Source organism: Haliotis cracherodii, unplaced genomic scaffold (genome assembly GCF_022045235.1).
Source record: "Haliotis cracherodii isolate W230 unplaced genomic scaffold, xgHalCrac1.p SCAF_2, whole genome shotgun sequence".
In the NCBI taxonomy this organism is placed as follows: Eukaryota; Metazoa; Mollusca; class Gastropoda; order Lepetellida; family Haliotidae; genus Haliotis; species Haliotis cracherodii.
This window is the reverse complement of record NW_027266275.1, coordinates 66,252,632-66,273,499: the sequence shown is the minus strand read 5'-3', so window position 1 is coordinate 66,273,499 and position 20,868 is coordinate 66,252,632. Positions and strand designations below refer to the sequence as shown.

At 41.3% G+C, this 20,868-nt stretch overlaps 1 protein-coding gene across 1 annotated transcript in view; it reads right to left on the bottom strand.

Moving 5' to 3' along the window:
* Window positions 1-3,062: 3,062 nt before the first annotated feature.
* Window positions 3,063-20,868, bottom strand: part of LOC139469450 (5-phosphohydroxy-L-lysine phospho-lyase-like) — a 71,552-nt gene continuing 53,746 nt past the window's right edge. Inside the window, exons 9-13 of the mRNA XM_071251628.1 lie at window positions 12,484-12,578; window positions 10,546-10,658; window positions 8,698-8,852; window positions 7,524-7,613; window positions 3,063-5,809 (exon numbers count right to left, since the gene is read on the bottom strand). Coding sequence (XP_071107729.1) covers window positions 5,506-5,809; window positions 7,524-7,613; window positions 8,698-8,852; window positions 10,546-10,658; window positions 12,484-12,578 — 757 coding nt within the window. The 3' untranslated portion in view covers window positions 3,063-5,505. The remainder of the gene's footprint in view (window positions 5,810-7,523; window positions 7,614-8,697; window positions 8,853-10,545; window positions 10,659-12,483; window positions 12,579-20,868) is intronic.

Genomic DNA, 20,868 nt, shown 5'->3' with positions numbered 1-20,868 from the left:
TTTATATATCTATCACTGTATATACACGGAATGAAGACTGGTCCTCAGTTGATATGGGTGTCAGAAGGCAAAATGTCTCATATTGTTCATCAAGGAACATACATGTCCGCTTATTTCGAAACGTGTTGAATTCAATTATAAAAAATCAGTTTAAATGTCCGCTTATTTCAAAACGTGTTGAATTCAATTATAAAAAATCAGTTTAAATGTCCGCTTATTTCAAAACGTGTTGAATTCAATTATAAAAAATCAGTTTAAACTTTATGTTGTTATCCAGTAAAGTTTGGAGGCTCTTTTAATAATAATTTTCTACATATTAATTTAGGCCAAACCTGCACCTGTTGAATGTCTTCACTTGAATGCATACTTGATACATGTCCGCGTTGATAGGCGTGTAACAAGGCAAAGTGTCCTAAGTTGTCCATGGAACAAACATGAACTCTACATTTTGTAGGAAATCCGTTGAATTCAGTCATGATAGTCAAAATAATGATAAACAAGATGTGTCCATTTACACAGTTATCTGGTTATTTTCTATGTAGTAATTAAGACAAACCTGGACACTTGAATGCAATGTGTATGTATGTATGATACATTTAGTGTTCCCCCTAGGATTTGTAAAGGGCGGGGTAACTTCATACTAAAAGGGCACTTGATAAACTAAAATGGGCATGTTGGAGAGGATTACCCCGGTAATGATAAAATAACAAAATAAATAAAATCCAAGGTTTGATAATGATATTCTTAAGTTTCATTTTAATTCAAGAATTAATATTAAAAAATGCATTAAGATCTTCATTTATCATCATGATTCATGTCATAATATCGTCCTTTTACATATTTCTCACCTGAAATATATCATACACGAGGGCAGAATCCATTGCTGTAATTTGATTGGCTGCTTTAGGTCATGTGATTGATTTTGACCAATTACGATCCTTATATTAGATTATGGCACAAGCGTCATTAGAAACCAATATCTATCCAATAAAATTGCATGTGACAATGATGAAAATACTCCTGGCGAGGTTACTGTAATATTATTGATGTTCGGAGCTTTCTAACAATACCAAACATCAAACGAATCTTTGCATGTGTTATATACTTCCAGACTTCCAGAAGTGAACTCTATGACCTTCAACAGCTTCCATACTTCCAGAGGTGAACTCTATGACCTTCAACAGCTTCCATACTACCAGAAGTGAACTCTATGATCTTCAACAGCTTCCATACTACCAGAAGTGAACTCTATGGCCTTCAACAGCTTCCATACTACCAGAAGTGAACTCTATGACCTTCAACAGCTTCCATACTTCCAGAAGTGAACTCTATGGCCTTAACCTTCACCTTCAACATCTTCCATACTACCAGAAGTGAATTCTATGACCTACAACAGCTTCCATACTACCAGAAGTGAACTCTATGACCTTCAACAGCTTCCATACTTCCAGAAGTGAACTCTATGACCTTCAACAGCTTCCATACTTCCAGAGGTGAACTCTATGACCTTCACCTTCACACTCAAACCATGAGCAATTGTAATGTCTCTTAATGACAGCTTAATGTAAGCAATCTTCAACCACAACATATGTTTCTGACTATCCACAGTGAACAAACTTGACATTAAACATGAATACTGGCAAAAACATGAGAGTATGACAGTAGAGGTCTGCGTGATACCGACTCTGTACAGTACATTGTCATTGCTGAACTGTGGTAGGGTAGGAGGATGAACATCAGTGCTCTATATACGAACAGTTTTATACAGATGTTCAACATTTTGTTGAATCTATGAGTGAAGAGTTGATTAACTCTACTGTAGATGACAATGGGTTAGATAGTAGAATGACATTAGATGAAATATTTAAGGCTCTTGATGATATGCCAAATAGAAAAGCCCCAGGGTTTAGTGTTGTACACATTGAATTTTTTAAATATGCCCCTCCCATGTGTTTTGAAATGCTGTTATCCTTGTTTAATAAAATCTTACTGACTGGTACTTATCCAGAAGAGTGGAGTGGGGTCATTCTTCCTTTGCATAAAAAGGGTAATGTAAATGACCCAAGTAATTACAAACCTATTACTCTTTTAGAAATATCTGGTAAAATCTTTTCTTAAATTATATGTACTAGACTCACCAATTGGGCAACTGATGGAAATGTTATTATCCCTGAACAAGCAGGTTTTAGAAAGGGGTTTCAAATAATATATTTATACTTCAAACTTTTATTGATAAATATCTAAGATTATATAAAGGTAGACTATACTGTGTCTTTATTGATTTAAAAGCAGCCTTTGACTCTGTGTCACATAATGCTCTGATGTACAAACTTTGGACTGGTAATATTAAAGGTTCTGTTTTTTAGATTACTTAGAAATAGGTATGAAAATGTGAAATCATGCATATCTCTGAATTCTGGATTTACTCAATTCTCTGACTGTTCATTTGGAGTTAGACAGGGTTGCCAGTTGTCACCATTTTTATTTTCATTCTTTATTAATGACAATGTAGATTTTTTTTAAACAAGATAAGCAATGGTGTATTAGTATAGGTACTCTTCAGTTATCTGTTCTGCTTTTTGCAGATGACATTGTGGTAATAGATAGTACAGTTATTGGTCTTCAAAAGAGATTAAATAAACTTACCCAATATTGTGAAAATAATGTCAAGAGCATGGTCATCGTCTTTTTAAAAGGTGGTCGATTAAAGAAATATGAATTTTTTTCTCTAAATACAGGTCCGCTTGAAATTGTTTCAGTGTATAAATATTTAGGTGTACATTTTTCAAGCTCTGGTTCATGGTTTAATACTAAGAAGACTTTAACACTCCAGGCAAACAAAGTTTTGCAGTTACTAAAAACAAACATGATTGATTTTCATAAGTTACCTTTACACGGTTTGACTCATTTATTTGATGTCAAGCTTCTACCAATCTTGTTGTATGGCAGTGAAGTCTGGGGGGTTCATCCTTCACCTGATATTAATACATTCCATGACAATTTCTGTAAACAGCTTTTACATTTAAGACGGAGTACACCTAATATTGTTGGATATAAGATAAGTCGTTATTCACTTAAAGTAAACCAATATATGAAAATTATTAAATATTGGACTAGATTGATATTTCAAACTGATAATCCTATTTTGAAACATGTTTATGAGTATCAAGTGTCCTTGGCGGATAAAGGTATTGAATGTTGGGCTTTTCATGTAAAACAATTATTATCATCAGAGATTTATCATATAATTCAATTGTTTCACTATGTATACCCCTTATATTATCTGGGGCCTGCATTTGATGTAATCCACTGTATCCACATTGTATAATGGGCCGGTGGCCTCTTTACTGAAATAAACTCACTCAGTCACTCTACACAACAAAGCAACAGCAACTAATTGGAACAAGATATCATGTAATAATAATAATAATCATAATAATAATAATTTGACATTCATGTACTGCCGTATCACTTGTAGATAACTAGTTGTCCTTTCTTGCCATTTATGAGTGAGTGAGATGGGTTTAACGCCACTTTAAACATTATTCCAGTTATATCACGGCGTGTCAGCTTAATGTGGGAGGAAAGCCCGAGGTAATGCAGGTCTCAGATGTTTACCACTTCGGTGAAACCCACGCGCACGGGCATGGTGCTGACAAACCTAGAAACATAATCAGGGCGAACAGGGATTCGAATCCACAATCATAGGATTCTGGCGTGCCGTGGGACGCAACTCTGCACAGCAAATCACAGCGCCTTTGACGACTTGGCCACCCGTGCACCCCTGCCCCCCACCAAGCCACAGTCACCATTGGACAAAGTTTTGATTGCCCAAAATGCTGTCGTACTTGGCTGTCTTGTGTACAAATGTTCATGCATTTATCATATATCAATTAAAGAAATTTCCATTGTCAGCTGTGATTACAAATCAATGATTGATTACTTACTCAATAATGATGCGATGTTCAATCATGAATATCCACTATTGATCATTAGCAAAAATACTATTCCTTGTGAAGTATTGATTTCAATGTTCAATTATTCATTAAACCAATGAATAATTCAACGCAACACAAATAACTGGCAACATATCAGGTACTTTCCAGATGAGCAGGATCTTATGTTTTCAATAAACGATAAAAAGAGGTACTTCGAAGTTTAAATTTCCCAAAAGTACACACAATATGTAATTGCCTATTATAATCAAATGGTACCAACAGATAAAAACAATTATTGACGATGAAGTCCTGTTTAGACTTTTGCCTTGAGTGTGAACAAAATTTTATGAAGAGTGAGAAAGTGGGCGAGTTGTGTTTAATGCTACTTTGAACAGTTGTCCAATTATGATGTGGGAGGAAAGCCCGAAATGATGCAGCGGGTCTTAGACGTTTCCCACTTTGGTGAAACCCATGAGCACGGGTATGGTGCGGATAAACCTAGAAACATAATATATGCGAACTGGGATTCAAACCCATGATCGTAGGTTTCTGTCATGCCCAAGTGTGTGAGTGAGTTGTGTTAAATGCCACCTTGAACTTTATTTCAGATTAACATGGCTATCAGCTTCATGTTGAAGGAAAGCCCTAAATGATGCAGGTCTTAGACGTTTACCACTTCGGTGAAACCTACGAGCACGGGTTTGGTGCTGACAAACCTAGAAACATAATCGAGGCGAACCGGGCTTCAAACCCACAATCATAGGTTTCTGGCGTGCCAAAGATGCACAACTGCACAGCGAATTGTGGCGCCTTAGACGACTGGCCCACCCGTACCCTATTTATCAATTCACCTCCCCCAGACTGCTAGACTGCCTTAATCTATCACCAATTCATCTTGTGAAGCTTGAGATATTACATACCAATCATGGTTTCCAGTTTAAAAAAAACCCATTACCATATTCGACGTAATACGCCTCCAGGGCGCTCTCAAAATGGAAATAGGGGACTCTTATTAGAATGGTATAGATAAATTGATAAATAGATAAATTGAAAATGTTTGTATACGACATATACGATACTGCCCATAATTGAGGGTGCATATAACACATGAGTGCGTATTATACACGAATAAATAAGTCTTGTGCACATTGATCAATCGGAAGGGGTGCTAATTGGGATTGTTCACTAGCCAATATATTAACAAATATCGCCGTGGGCACTTATTAGAGCGGGGCCCTTATTACGTCGAATACAGTATGTGTTTTAACAGACCAACTTGGATTTTATGTGCTCACCTTCACTATTGTCAGCACCACAACCTTATTAAAGCAGGCCCTAAACCACTTCGTCTTCACAATGTCCCTGACACCCAAATCATGACAGTGACGGTTGTCTTATGTTCTGCCACATCTTATGGCACGGAATATTTTGACACTTCATACAGAAAATCTTATTCTGTAATCAATATACTGGCCCTTTTTGACCATTTTGTAAAAATTTCTCCATGGTATTTAAAAAAATAATCATTAAAATAATATTTGATATTTTCACTGATTAAATTCCAACTTCAGTCCATCTCTTCGTATCGGGGCCTCTTCAAGGCCGGATCATCACTGTCATCCTCGTCTGACAGTTCGTGGGTCTCTGATAACACTTGTAAAGGCACATCCAATGGAGGGGCACTTGTGAAGTTGTCTCCCCCATGGGTGAGTCCCACACTGACAGCGCCAGTCTCTATATCTCGTAACACCTTGTCAAAGGCCTGTATCACTTGTCTGGCATTGTCACATGTGAAACACATCGGCGGCATCAACACCATCACATTCTGGTCCTCACCGTCGTTTGCCATCAGAATCCTCTTTTCTTTCATCCTGGGTAACAGAAACATCAATATTCAGTTAAACAGAGATCGGATACAAATACGTGGATACAAATTCAACTTACTGGAAAACTGTCCCCACTCACTTGTATGTGTGAATCTTGATAACCGGCCCCACTTACTGGTATGTGAGAATCTCGATAACTGGCCCCACTTACTGGTATGTGAGAATCTTGATAACTGGCCCCACTTACTGGTATGTGAGAATCTCGATAACAGGCCCCACTTACTGGTATGTGAGAATCTCGATAACTGGCCCCACTTACTGGTATGTGAGAATCTTGATAACTGGCCCCACTTACTGGTATGTGAGGATCTCGATAACCGGCCCCACTTACTGGTATGTGAGAATCTCGATAACTGGCCCCACTTACTGGTATGTGAGAATCTCGATAACTGGCCCCACTTACTGGTATGTGAGAATCTCGATAACTGGCCCCACTTACTGGTATGTGAGGATCTCGATAACCGTCCCCACTTACTGGTATGTGAGGATCTCGATAACCGGCCCCACTTACTGGTATGTGAGAATCTCGATAACAGGCCCCACTTACTGGTATGTGAGAATCTTGATAACAGGCCCCACTTACTGGTATGTGAGGATCTCGATAACCGGCCCCACTTACTGGTATGGGAGAATCTCGATAACTGGCCCCACTTACTGGTATGTGAGGATCTCGATAACCGTCCCCACTTACTGGTATGTGAGAATCTCGATAACTGGCCCCACTTACTGGTATGTGAGAATCTCGATAACTGGCCCCACTTACTGGTATGTGAGAATCTCGATAACCGGCCCCACTTACTGGTATGTGAGGATCTCGATAACCGTCCCCACTTACTGGTATGTGAGGATCTCGATAACCGGCCCCACTTACTGGTATGTGAGAATCTCGATAACAGGCCCCACTTACTGGTATGTGAGAATCTTGATAACAGGCCCCACTTACTGGTATGTGAGGATCTCGATAACCGGCCCCACTTACTGGTATGTGAGAATCTCGATAACAGGCCCCACTTACTGGTATGTGAGAATCTTGATAACAGGCCCCACTTACTGGTATGTGAGGATCTCGATAACAGGCCCCACTTACTGGTATGTGAGAATCTCGGTAACTGGCCCCACTTACTGGTATGTGAGGATCTCGATAACCGGCCCCACTTACTGGTATGTGAGGATCTCGATAACCGGCCCCACTTACTGGTATGTGAGAATCTCGATAACAGGCCCCACTTACTGGTATGTGAGAATCTTGATAACAGGCCCCACTTACTGGTATGTGAGGATCTCGATAACCGGCCCCACTTACTGGTATGTGAGAATCTCGATAACAGGCCCCACTTACTGGTATGTGAGAATCTTGATAACCCGCCCCACTTACTGGTATGTGAGAATCTCGATAACCGGCCCCACTTACTGGTATGGGAGAATCTCGATAACTGGCCCCAATTACTGGTATGTGAGGATCTCGATAACCGGCCCCACTTACTGGTATGTGAGAATCTCGATAACAGGCCCCACTTACTGGTATGTGAGAATCTTGATAACCCGCCCCACTTACTGGTATGTGAGAATCTCGATAACCGGCCCCACTTACTGGTATGGGAGAATCTCGATAACCGACCCCACTTACTGGTATGTGAGAATCTCGATAACCGGCCCCACTTACTGGTATGTGAGAATCTCGATAACTGTCCCCACTTACTGGTATGCAAGAATCTCTGCTGCCTCCTTGGCCGGCTTCCTGCTCTCCTTGTCCATGACGATCTCCACACCAACCAGCATCCCCATCCCTCTGTACAACAAACACACAGTAAAGTAATCAAACCCCCTACGCTAATCAACCCTTGAATATCCGGGGTAGCATAGGTCTTCAACAACCAATGCTTGTCGTAAGAGGTAATTAATGGGACCAGGTGGTCAGGCTTGCTGACTTGGTTGATGCATGTCATTGTATCCCAATTGCTTGGCTCGATGTATATGTTATCAATCATTGGATTGTCTGGTCCAGACTCAATCATTTGCAGACTGCCGTCATATAGCTGGAATATGCTGAGTGTAGCGTTTAACAACAAACACCAATCATCCCGAACATTCTTTATTAATAACTAACACCTGTACACTCATCACTAACACCTGTACACTAAACACTAACACCTGTACACTCATCACTAACACCTGTACACTAATCACTAACACCTGTACACTCATCACTAACACCTGTACACTCATCACTAACACCTGTACACTCATCACTAACACCTGTACACTAATCACTAACCCTGTACACTCATCACTAACACCTGTACACTCATCACTAACACCTGTACACTAATCACTAACACCTGTACACTCATCACTAACACCTGTACACTCATCACTGACACCTGTACACTAATCACAAACCCTGTACACTAATCACTTACCTTGTACACTTATAACTAACCCTGTACACTAATCACAAACCCTGTACGCTAATCACTAACACCTGTACAGTGATAACTAAGAACAGAAAACACAAACACCTATTAAAGAGTATTTGGTCAATGAGATGAAAGTCTGACTTTTCACTTACTCAAATTACCCACTAAATCTCAAAGGTGATATTTCTTTCAATCAGTTAACCAAACTGTTGTTAAGGTACTTGGCCGGCTATGGTTTGCTGATTTGATCATTCATACTTTATGTCAACCATGTCCCTCAACCTCCTAAGACTCTGGGCTAGGCCACAACAAGCGATATTTCCAATGACACCTAGTTAAGTGTTGGTTTAATCAAGGCTGAATACATTGCAAGCACTGACATAACATGATGCCAGCTTGAGATCTGTCAGTTTATATTTAACATGACCTGTACAAGCAAGTGGTTCCAAGATTTACCTGACACAGCCCATCATAGGGTGATTGGGCAAGATGGCCGAGAACCCTTCCAGCAGGCACTTCCCCACAGACTGTGCACTGGAAATCAGTTTCTCATTCTGTATGACATCTAGGACGGCCATTCCAGTGGCACAAGCCACAGGATTACCACCAAACTGTAAACAGACAGGGTTATCCCAAAACTATCAACATAAACAGACAGGGTTACCCCAAAACTATCAACATAAACAGACAGGGTTACCCCCGAGTTGTCAACATAAGCAGACAGGGTTACCCCAAAACTGTAAACAGACAGGGTTACCCCAAAACTGTAAACAGACAGGGTTACCCAAAAACTGTTAACGGCAGGGTTACCCCAATACTATCAACATAAACAGACAGGGTTATCCCAAAACTATCAACATAAACAGACAGGGTTAACCAAAAACTATCAACATAAACAGACAGGGTTACCCCAATACTATCAACATAAACAGACAGGGTTATCCCTGAACTGTCAACACAAACAGACAGGGTTACCCCCGAACTGTCAACATAAACAGACAGGGTTACCCACGAGCTGTCAACATAAACAGACAGGGTTACCCCTGAACTGTCAACATAAACAGACAGGGTTACCCCCGAACTGTCAACATAAACAGACAGGGTTACCCCCGAACTGTCAACATAAACGGACAGGGTTATCCCCTAGCTGTAAACATAAACGGACAGGGTTACCCCCTAGCTGTAAACATAAACAGACAGGGTTATCCCCGAACTGTCAACATAAACGGACAGGGTTACCCCCGAACTGTCAACATAAACGGACAGGGTTACCCCCGAACTGTCAACATAAACAAACAGGGTTATCCCCGAACTGTCAACATAAACAGACAGTGTTACCCCCGAACTGTCAACATAAACAGACAGGGTTACCCCCGAACTGTCAACATAAACGGACAGGGTTACCCCCGAACTGTCAACATAAACAGACAGGGTTATCCCCGAACTGTCAACATAAACAGACAGGGTTACCCCCGAACTGTCAAAACCCAAACTTGTTTAGCTACAAATTGTAAACATAAACCAACACACTGACATGAAAAGTCAAATTCAACTGCAGGTGCTTTCTCACACTATGTCCCTTACACAGTGATCACCAGAATAACTATGTATGGGCTTCCAGTTCCCGCTCAATCTCATTAAAATCAGATCTTAGTTCTCGCTACCGCTAAACAAAGATCTGAGGACATCCCATTACGGGTCATGTCAGACCGACCTTGCGCAAACTTTGACCGACCAATGGAATGACCAATCAGAAGGCAGCTTTCTCGTGCTTTACGGCACTAATTTCAAATTGGCGACTACGCTTCGAAACATATTTTGACAAATTCTCGATTACAAATTTGAAACCTGAACAAAAGAACATTCTGGAATGGCTAATAGATGGTCTAGATTGTATGGATACAGACATTAAACCCGTAACTATCGTTCGGAGTTAAAGTTTTCGAGGCTGCATCATCAGAAATCACATTCCGACTGTCACTTTCATAATCTGGTAAGCGATGCTCTGATTGGTCGGATGAAAGGTCGTTCTGACGTGACCCCTAATGGGATGTCCTCAGATCTTTGTTTAGCGGTAGCGAGAACTGAGGTCTGATTTTAATGAGATTGGTTCCCGCTTCGAATATGGCACCTGGACTCCTACAGTATCTTGGTAATGTTGAAACACACATGTACATGCTACCCTCCTTCCCTCCTTCCCAACCCCCAACCTCCTCCCCCTAAACCCTCACACACAACAAGCCCTACCCCTTGAACTAAAACATTGCGTCACATGAGTACACCACTCATCCAAGCAACACTTACTGTGGAACTGAAATCTCCAAGACTATCGGCAATTTCTTTAGAGGTGACGACGACTGACATGGGGTGGCCATTGCCCACAGGCTTGCCGATGGTTACAATGTCAGGAACTACATCTGAGGATCAGAAGAAAACAAAATATAACATTTACCAGTGCAACCTTCAGCTGTTCTCTGGGTTCGGATTGTCCCCAGCAACCTGTGCTGGTCATAAGAGGTGACTTATTAAATCGGATGTTCAGACTCGGTGTTTGTTTGATGTTTAACGCCGAACTCAGCAATATTCCAGCTATATAACGGCAGTCTGTACATAATCGAGTCTGGACCAGAAAATCCAGTGATTGACATCATGAGCGATCCATGCAATTGGGATACGATGACATGCATCGACCAAGAAAGCGAGCCTGACCACCCAATCCTGTGAGTCGCTTCTTACAACAAGCATAGTCACCTTTTACAGCAAGCATGGGTTGCTGAAGACCTATTCTAGCCTGGTTCTTCACTGGTCTCTCAGACTCGGTGACTTGATTGACAGTGTGCCATCATATACTGGGTTGTTGCTCATAATATCTATCACTGGATCATCTGGTACTGACTCAATTACATACAGACCGCCATTATACAGTTGAAATATTGCTGAGTGTGGCGTTAGACAATGAACACAACCAACGTCCCTGTCATACCCAATCAGAATGAGTTTGGTTTAACAAAGCTTGGAACAGTATCCCAGTTACAGAGTGTCAGCTTGATGTGGGAAGAGAGCCCAAGTGATGCACGTCCATATAGCAAACCTACAAACATAATCGGGGCGAACCGGGATTCGAACCCACAATCATAGGTTTGTTCTGGCATGTTCAAGAGAAGCAACTCTGTACAGCGAATTGCATGGCGATAAATAACTGATCCACACATATCCCCCTACCAAAATAAATGTGAATAGAGTGAGTGAGTGAGTGAGTGAGTGAGTGAGTGAGTGAGTGAGTGAGTGAGTGAGTGAGTTTGGTTTCACGCCACTTTTAGCAATATTCTAGCATTATCACGGCGGGGGACACCAGAAATGGGCTTCACACATTGTGCCCATGTCAGGAACCGAACCCGGGTCTTCTGCATGACGAGCGAACGCTTTAACCACTAGGCTACCCGACCAAATGTGAATAGAAGTGAGTATATATTGTAGTATTGTCAGGCAACCACTGACACGCCGACCAAACTATCTAGCTAGAAGGATGATGTGGAAAACTAACCGAAGTTGTCAAATCTCAATCAAATTCAACTGTTTTGTTTATAACATATTCATGTATGAGTACTACCAGGCTTAATCATCTAACAACTTGGCGAAGGTAATTGTTTTACTAAGGTGTTTTGTCGCGGCAGTCTTGAATCTGAGCTCCAGAGCAGGTGAGGCTGGTAAACTATGTCCTTCATTGGACAAGACTTCACCAAGCAGGACGCAGTAGGTGGTGACAGGATCACATCTGTGTCAACCAAAAGACAGAAAAAGATGCAGCTCTGATGCATCACTTGGCAGCCTGCCATGCTGCAGCTTGGATGTTGCCGACTGCAGATTTAAACAATATTTCCATCTCTCGACTCCTTGCACACAAACTGCCCAGCAGACAGGGCGTATCCTGGATTTGAAACTAAGTATCCTTGCAGTCAAACTGGGAAAAATTATCATTTTGCTTCTTTGCATCTCTGCTGAAACTTTGCATTTAATGTAATGACATAGCTAAATGAAAAAGCAAATACCAGTACTGGTCCTGTTATCAGTGAAAGAAAAGTGACCTCTGCAAAGTGATAACATTAGTGGAATAGTAAGAGTATGGGAATGTTTTTTTATTGACATTTGTTGCAGACTTAGGGCGAATATACGCCTCGAAGCAGGTCTAGATAAATCTTGGAGCAGACAGGTCAACAATTAATGACAGGAGACGAGACCAACCATGTGACTGGAACGCCCACAAGTGTTCTCCGTTCCGCCCCAGTCCACACTGGACTTCATCTGCGATGCACACGCCGCCCGCCTCACGCACATAGCTGTTGAAAACAAGAAGAACAAACATATATATATTCACTTGCATGGAGTCACATGGCATCCTCTATGCAGTAATGTCATGAATCACGCCATTTGTTATTAGTGGCAACAAATAAACTTTAGTGTCTAGGAATACTATCAACCAGACAAAGGGCTATGTGACCTTGACATTGACTAAGTGGTTTGCTGCAACCTATGCGCCAAACAGGGGTCTGGAAAATTTAAAATCCCAATCGGACATTTGCATTTAGGCCACGCCCCCTTCAAATAGCGTATTTTAGTACGACTTTTCACACAGTACAAGTTTACGTATTACGCCGCCAAATCACATGGAGGGACACAGATCCATATACAGGCAACTCATCAAGCCTTAATGTACAGTACACGTTGGGGCATACATGTCAAGCCTTAACATACTGTATTGTCATATTGTCAGCAATATTCCAGCTATTTGACGGTGGATCAGTAAATAATCAAGTCTGGACCAGACAATCCAGTGATTGATATCATGAGCATCAATCCACGCAATTGGGATCGATGACATGCATCAACCAAGTCCGCAAGCCTGACCACACGATCCCGTTAGTCGCCTCTTACGCTGAACTTTTTTATTTTTTGTAAACAGTTTAAAAAATGGGTGTATAGACCGCTATTACAAAACATAAAGGAATAGAGGAGTAATTACTTATAGTAAAAAAATATAAAATTTGTTTGTTTGTTTGTTGTTTAACGCTGCACTCAGCAATATTCCAGTTATAATATGTGGTCTGTACATAATTGAGTCTGGACCAGACAATCCAGTGATTGACATCATGAGCATTGATCTACGCAATTGGTATCAACTAAGTCAGCGAGCCTGACCACCCGATCCCGTTAGTTGCCTCTTACGACAAGCATAGTCGTCTTTTACGGCAAGCATGGGTTGCTGAAGACTATTCTGCCCCGGATCTTCACGGGTCCAAAAATTACGTAAGAATAGAAGATAAAAAGTACTTGTATAACAAATAGACAGAAAAAGACCCTAAATATGTTAATACCTGAAAACCAAAAAGGGTTGTTAATATTCCAATGCATTTACAATGTTGCTCCATAGTCAACGAGAGGGAATCTGTATGAAGCCCTCCTCACACTGTTCATTATCCATGGGGTTAGAACTAACCGAGTTTAGAAAAATTGTACGTGCACTAGTACAAATATCACTCCACGCACACCAGTGTATTGTTGAGGTCATCTGGATGGCATTGTTGTCATCCGAATCGTAGGTCGGAATGACGTCTCAATAGAAACGTCATAGCTGACGTAATTTGACAATTGTGGCTTCAACAAAAGAGGCCGGTCGTGATCGGCGCAATTTCTACAGGAGACCCAAAAGGAATAAGAAATAATGAGTAATAAAGATAATATTACACTCGCATGTGTGTCATACTGATTACAACAAACTCGTGTAAGAAATTGTGTATTACCCTTTCTCTCATTTGGGAACTTCAAGAATTCTGACACTCTTTAGTTATTTAAGTATGATACAGATGCTCATATAATAATCTCCATTTACCCCCCACTAAGACTGACCCTGGCGCTTCACTGGACACAACAGATGGGAGTGAGTGAGTGAGTATGGTTTTATGCCGCTTTTAGCAATATTCCAGCAATATCAAGGTGGTGGACACCAGAAATGGGCTTCAGACATTGTGCCCATGTCCGGATTCGAATACGGGTCTTCAACATGACGAGCGAACGCTTTAGGCTACCCGACCGTCCCCCCCCCGACACCAGATGGACCTTACATCTCACTAAATGATCACATCACACGTATGTGTCACTTCCAATCAGTTATCTGTCCCTACATGTGACAGCAGTGGTACCATCCCTAGGGCGTCAACATCTGGACTTACTTGAGAGTGACAGTAAGTAGAGAGGAATCCCGTTCCTGGAGCACACCTAACAATAATCACAGCAATCCGATTATGGGCTAGTTGTCTAATTCAGCACAAGTGTCTTTCACCGAGAACGTAATGATATTGGACAAATCAATGAAGGCCAAATATCAAGCAAAAGAGTGAAAACAATGTCTTTGAGGATGTCAACATTTCACAATTAAGTTTTGTTGGCTAAATCCTAAGTTAGGAAGATGATGCATATAGATGTGAATACATGGCACTGTATTGTGGATAATAACTGCTTCATCCTATGTAACAACACTTCAGGGCTACTTCTTGCCTCTTCATCAGCTGAATGCTGAGTAAGTGATCAGAGCTAATATACACATACACATCGTTCAAAGGAAACGAGAATACCGTACATGGTGGTTAATAAGACTTACTCATATTGAAGAGACATTAGATTGGTTCAATGCACAAACGAACGTACTGTTATGTTGCGTGAGCTAACACTCATGAACCGATCACATGTGACTTCATAGTTCCATGACTCGAGATGCACCATTTGTCTCGTGCAGGTATAGTGTATATTGACAGTGGTCAATCAACTAGAGAGGGCATCATCTCCAGAAAATCCACAAAACAAAAAACAAAACTGATCTGGCCTAAAACAAAAATGTAAATGCTAATATTTGCCTTTGTGTTCTGACACTCATCTCTACTGATTAAGACTTCAACCATTGTACCCATGTGGGGAATCGAACCCCGGTCTTCGGCGTGGCGAGCGAACGCTATATAACCACTAGGCAACCTCACCATGTCTCAGTGCCATAAGGGCATGATGACACGCAACAAATGGCCATCCCACTCGTGTTGGTCAACTGCAATGACAAGTGCATGTAACTGGGGACCAGTTCTAACCCAAAATCCCCATAGGCTACCTTGGTCAAAGTTTCCAACGATACAGCAGTCAAAGGGTTAATGGCCGAGTAATACAACAAAGTGTCAGCTGCATCATTCCAGTCGTGTATTGCTCCGGGAAATCCAACCGCGCCGTGATAATCCCTGTTATCAGCAGCTGTAGTATGACTCAAACACACATCCAAAGTTCACAGAACGTTAATAGCAATCCATTTTCAGCATCAGCCGGGTCTGGATTTCTTTCCAACTCTAACTTTACTGGGTGCAACTTTTATTTCAAGTGAATGACATTGCCACAGCCGCCATTTTCTACCGTTTGCAAAACCAAGGGATGTCACTCCAAATGGAATGTTTGGGACGGATGACGTCATGACTCTCCGCATTGATATAGTTCGTTTTAGATAATTAAAGTTTGATGTTTAATGCATTGTTTTGATATGATTTATTTATCTGTCAATATAAGGATTGAAGTTGTATTTGTCGACATTCATCATCTGATGAAGAACCTGCCTCACGTGAGCAAATTTACAATGAAGCGTTTCGCGCATCATGGAATTTGCGAGGCAGGGTCTTCATCAGCTGATGAACATCAACAAATACAACACCAATCCTTAAGTAAAGTTTGAAAATCATGTGCAGCATATCTTGATAAGAATAAAGACACTCTGTGGTGACACTTGACTGATTGTCAGTTTTGTCACTAAGTGGTACACATTGGAAACATCTCTTCTCAAAGAACATACTTCTCAATATGTTTCAGTGGTTTGCGTTTCTTTTGGCAATGAGTATACATGCTGACATGTTTAGACAAGGTAGGGTCAATGTACAAAGAGAACAATTATCATTGTTTGTTGTGACAAGGTAGGGTCAATGTACAAAGAGAACAATTATCATTGTTTGTTGTGACAAGGTAGGGTCAATGTACAAAGAGAACAATTATCATTGTTTGTTGTGACAAGGTAGGGTCAATGTACAAAGAGAACAATTATCATTGTTTGTTGTGACAAGGTAGGGTCAATGTACAAAGAGAACAATTATCATTGTTTGTTGTGACAAGGTAGGGTCAATGTACAAAGAGAACAATTATCATTGTTTGTTGTGTTCTTGCAGTTGTTTGCAGTAGCAGAGATGACACACAACGCATTTGATCAAAACGTTAATGATCTTAATTGTTACTTTCATTTGTATAGTTGGATCTTTTCCTTTTTTTCATCCATCAAAGTAGGAACAATTGGGCGTTAAAAAATAGATTTTAATGTATTTTGTTTTATTTTTGTTTTTTTGGCTCCAGCTGATTTCTTTTTTTAAATTAGCCACCTTTGCAATAATTCTTTGATGGGCTAACAGAAGTTTGGAAAGGACATAAAAAGAAATTGTATGGGTGACGCTGCTAATAATTAATAAGCAGACTTAATATAAGGTGAAGGCATTTCACAAACTGGCAGTTCACCCGCCCATTTGAGGCCCCCTTGCATAGAGAAGACAGAGAATATACTAAAATTACATTGAGTGAGTGAGTATGGTTTTACGCCGCTTTTAGCAATATTCCAGCAATATCACGCCGGGGGACACCAGAAATGGGCTTCACACATAGTACCCATGTCGGAAATTGAACCCGGGTCTTCGCAGTGACGAGCGGATGCTTTAACCACTAGGCTACCTGACCACCCCCATAAATTACTGAATAAATGGGAGGGAGGGCGGATGCTCAGTTTCAGTGTCAGTCCAAGGAGAAAGCAATGACAGAACAGTCCAGACAATATATATGTGTCCCCCAGGTCAATCTCAATCTAACACACTTCTACAAGCCTCCTCTTAGTCTGTCATACTGACCCTGAACCAAATACAGTAAACTACGGTTACAACGAACACGCTTATAACGAACTGACGGATATAACAAACTTACTTTTTTGGTCCTGACTATTTGCTGTAGTTATGCTGTATATATGCTTATTACGAACTACGGTTATAACGAACTAAAATTAGTAGTCCCCTTGAGTTCGTTATAACCGAAGTTTACTGAATATCCAATACAGCCCATGCAAATCTATGATGTTTGGCAAGTCTAGATTACTGCAGTATCAGGAATCTGAAAATTGAGAGTCTTGGGGATCGTTTTTATTATATTATATTATATTTGTATTAAGATAATTTAACAACTGTTTTTTTTCTGTAAGATATGTTCATTTCCGAGACTAGATGTTAGTCTAAACCTCCTTAACATTTCCGCTGAAGTGTAGCCACACAGACACTAACACCTTCATCAACTTGTGTACAGATAGAAGTGCAATGGTTAACACTGTCCACTAGTCCCCCCCATGTTTCTACCCCATGGCAAGATCATGTAACGTGTTGTATGTCATGAGGGCTGTGGAGCGGAACCTTGTACAGGCTCCAGGAATCGTGCTGTGTCTGGGCCTCAGCTGTTACAGCCACTACATTCAGTATATGCCTGCTAGGCATCCTCACCAGCATCAGTAGAGATGAACATCACCATGCCCCGGAGCCAAATATTAACATTTTACATTTATTTATTTGGATGGACCAAATTATTTTGTTTGATTTACATAAAAAATCTACTAAATATTTCAATAGTAAAAGAAATGATAAGAAGAAAATGCTGCTTGTGTTATTGTTCAATGATTTATTTAAATAGTATTTGGGTGAGTGAGTGAGTGGGTGGGTGAGTGGGTGGGTGAGTGAGTGAGTGAGTGAGTGAGTGGGTGGGTGGGTGAGTGAGTGAGTGAGTGAGTGAGTGAGTGAGTGAGTGAGTGAGTGAGTGAGTGAGTGAGTGAGTGAGTGAGTGAGTGAGTATGATTTTATGCTGCTTTTAGCAATATTCCAGCAATATCATGGCAGGGGACACCAGAAATGGGCTTCACACATTGTGCCCATGTAAGGAATCGAACCCGGGTCTTCTGCATGACGAGCGAACGCTTTAACCACTAGGCTACCCGACCGCCCCATTTGGGGAAATGAAACTCAAATCAATTCTAACATTATATGTGCTTCCTATTTCCTCCAGCCTCTTTTCATCCATCATCTGGAGAAAATACACAAAACAAAAATAACAAAACTGATCTGGCCTAAAGCAAAAATGTAAATGCTAATATTTGAATTTGTGCACTCATTACTACTGATGCAGACAAGGAAATCCTGACAGTCAATTACTGTATTTAGTGGCTATGCATGACAGCTGTGTCTCCAGGCAACACAGCAGGAGATACAGGAGAACTAAATGACCCCACCACAGCATATGTGACATATACTACTCAAAAGAAATTTAAGTATACCCGATTCTTTCATATTGCTATAGTTAATCTGTCAGCCATGATTAACTATAGGAACATGAATGAATCAGGTGCTCTTTAACTTCTTTTGAGCAGCATACATTCCTAATCAGTGTCCGGCTGGCTAATCATGCATGGGTTTAATGCCTCTCTGGAAAGTATATCACATTGTGTCAGCGTAGTATTGGAGAATAACACAAAAGTCATCAATGTTTAATGTGAAACCACAGGTACGTACAGCACAGGTACGTACAGTGCTGGCAAACCAAGGATCTTAAGGCGAGTTACTCCGGGATTCAAACTGATGACCAGCAAATCAATGCATGGCTAAAGGAAGGCAACTCCTCACAGGGCAATTTGGCAGCTCAGACAACTGAACACCCCTTGCAGGGTATAAGTGTCAAGTAGTGGCAGCATACTTGCTTCAACTGATGATTTGCATGCCCTTAACGGCAGTCTACATCTTATAGCATTGCTTGCTCATGACTGTACCAGACTAGCCCCCTGAGTAATGCTAAAGTGGATACATTACCAGATGCTAAAGTGAGTGAGTTTAAGACTGCTTGGAACAGTATTGTCCGAGGCGTGTTCATTAAAGATTTCCCCTAAACCACTTAGGGTTATCACATTTGGTTGAAATTTCACATGTGTAATGATACATGTATCTATGGGTTATGTCTGAATTTGCAGCACCGACCTAATAATCTTACCATTTTTACAGGTGTTATGATCGAGTAGGGTGTGACAATGGAGCCAGTAGAATACCGAGTAGTGATTAGGTTTTTATATTTGAAAGGTCGCACACCAAAAGAAACTTTCGATGAAATGAAAGCAACTTATGGGGAAGATGCCCCATTATATGACGTTGTTAAACACTGGCATCGCCAGTTCAAGTGTGGTCGGACATCTGTGGAAACAGCTGCCATTCCTGGTCGCCCCCATTCAGCCATTGATGAGGACACTATCCATCAAGTGGAGACTGCCATTTTGGCAGACCGACGTATAACTGTTCGCCAGTTAGCACAAGATGTCAAGATCAGTGTAGGGTCTGTGGTAAAAATCATCCATGACAATTTGAACATGCATAAGGTGTCTGCACGATGGATTCCCAGGTTGCTCACACCTTTCCAAAAGCAGGAATGAGTCAATTGCTCAAAGGATCTTTTGGACATGTGCCAAAAAACCCAGGCAAACGTTTTTGACAGGCTTATCACACAGGATGAAACATGGGTCCATCACTATGATCCTGAGACTAAAGTTCAGTCGATGCAATGGAAGCATGTGGAGTCACCACCCCCAAAGAAGGCACGTGTTCAACCCTCTGCAGGCAAGGTCATGCTCACGGTGTTTTGGGACCAGCATGGAGTAGTGATGATCGATTTCTTGGCAAGGGTACCACAATTACAGGAGCTTATTATGCTTCACTGCTGCGGAAATTGCGGGACGCTATCAAGCTTAATAGGCGTGGCATGCTGACCAAGGGTGTCCGTCTGCTGCAAGACAATGCTCCAGTACACAACTCTCATGTTGCCCAGACAGAAGCGCGGTCCTGTGGCTATGAAATCCTTCCATATCCTCCTTACTCTCCTGACCTTGCACCATCTGACTTCCATCTCTTTCCAACCATGAAGTCCTTTTTTTAAGGGAAAACGTTTCACAGATGATGAAACACTGATTTCTGAAGTCAAGTCCTGGTTTGAGACGCAAAATGAGGGCTTTTACAAGCGAGGTCTCCATAGTTGCATAAAACGATGGGAGAAGTGTGTAACTCTTGGTGGTTCCTATGTGGAGAAAGACTAATACCTATGCCAAGTTTCATTCCACTAGGTCCATCGGAAGTGGGTCAGGGGAAATCTTTAATGAACACCCCTCGTAGTTACACCATGGCATGTCAGCTTGATGTGGGAGGAGGTCGTGGGAGGTGAAATGGGTCCAAGGTTATTGCACTTATATAGCAACATGTGTGTGTGTGTGTGTGTGTGTGTGTGTGTGTGTGTGTGTGTGTGTGTGCAGCATGCTTACTCCAAGCCGACCAGTCCTTGTTTCAGCCTCTTAATGCCGAGCACCAGACAGGGTAACAATAAGTACCACCTTTTAACATCTGTTGGTATGACGCGACCAGGGATTGAACCCCGGACCTTCAGCTCTCTGGGCAGACACTCTACCACTAGATCAGGGAGGTAGTCTGATGTGGGAGGAAAGCC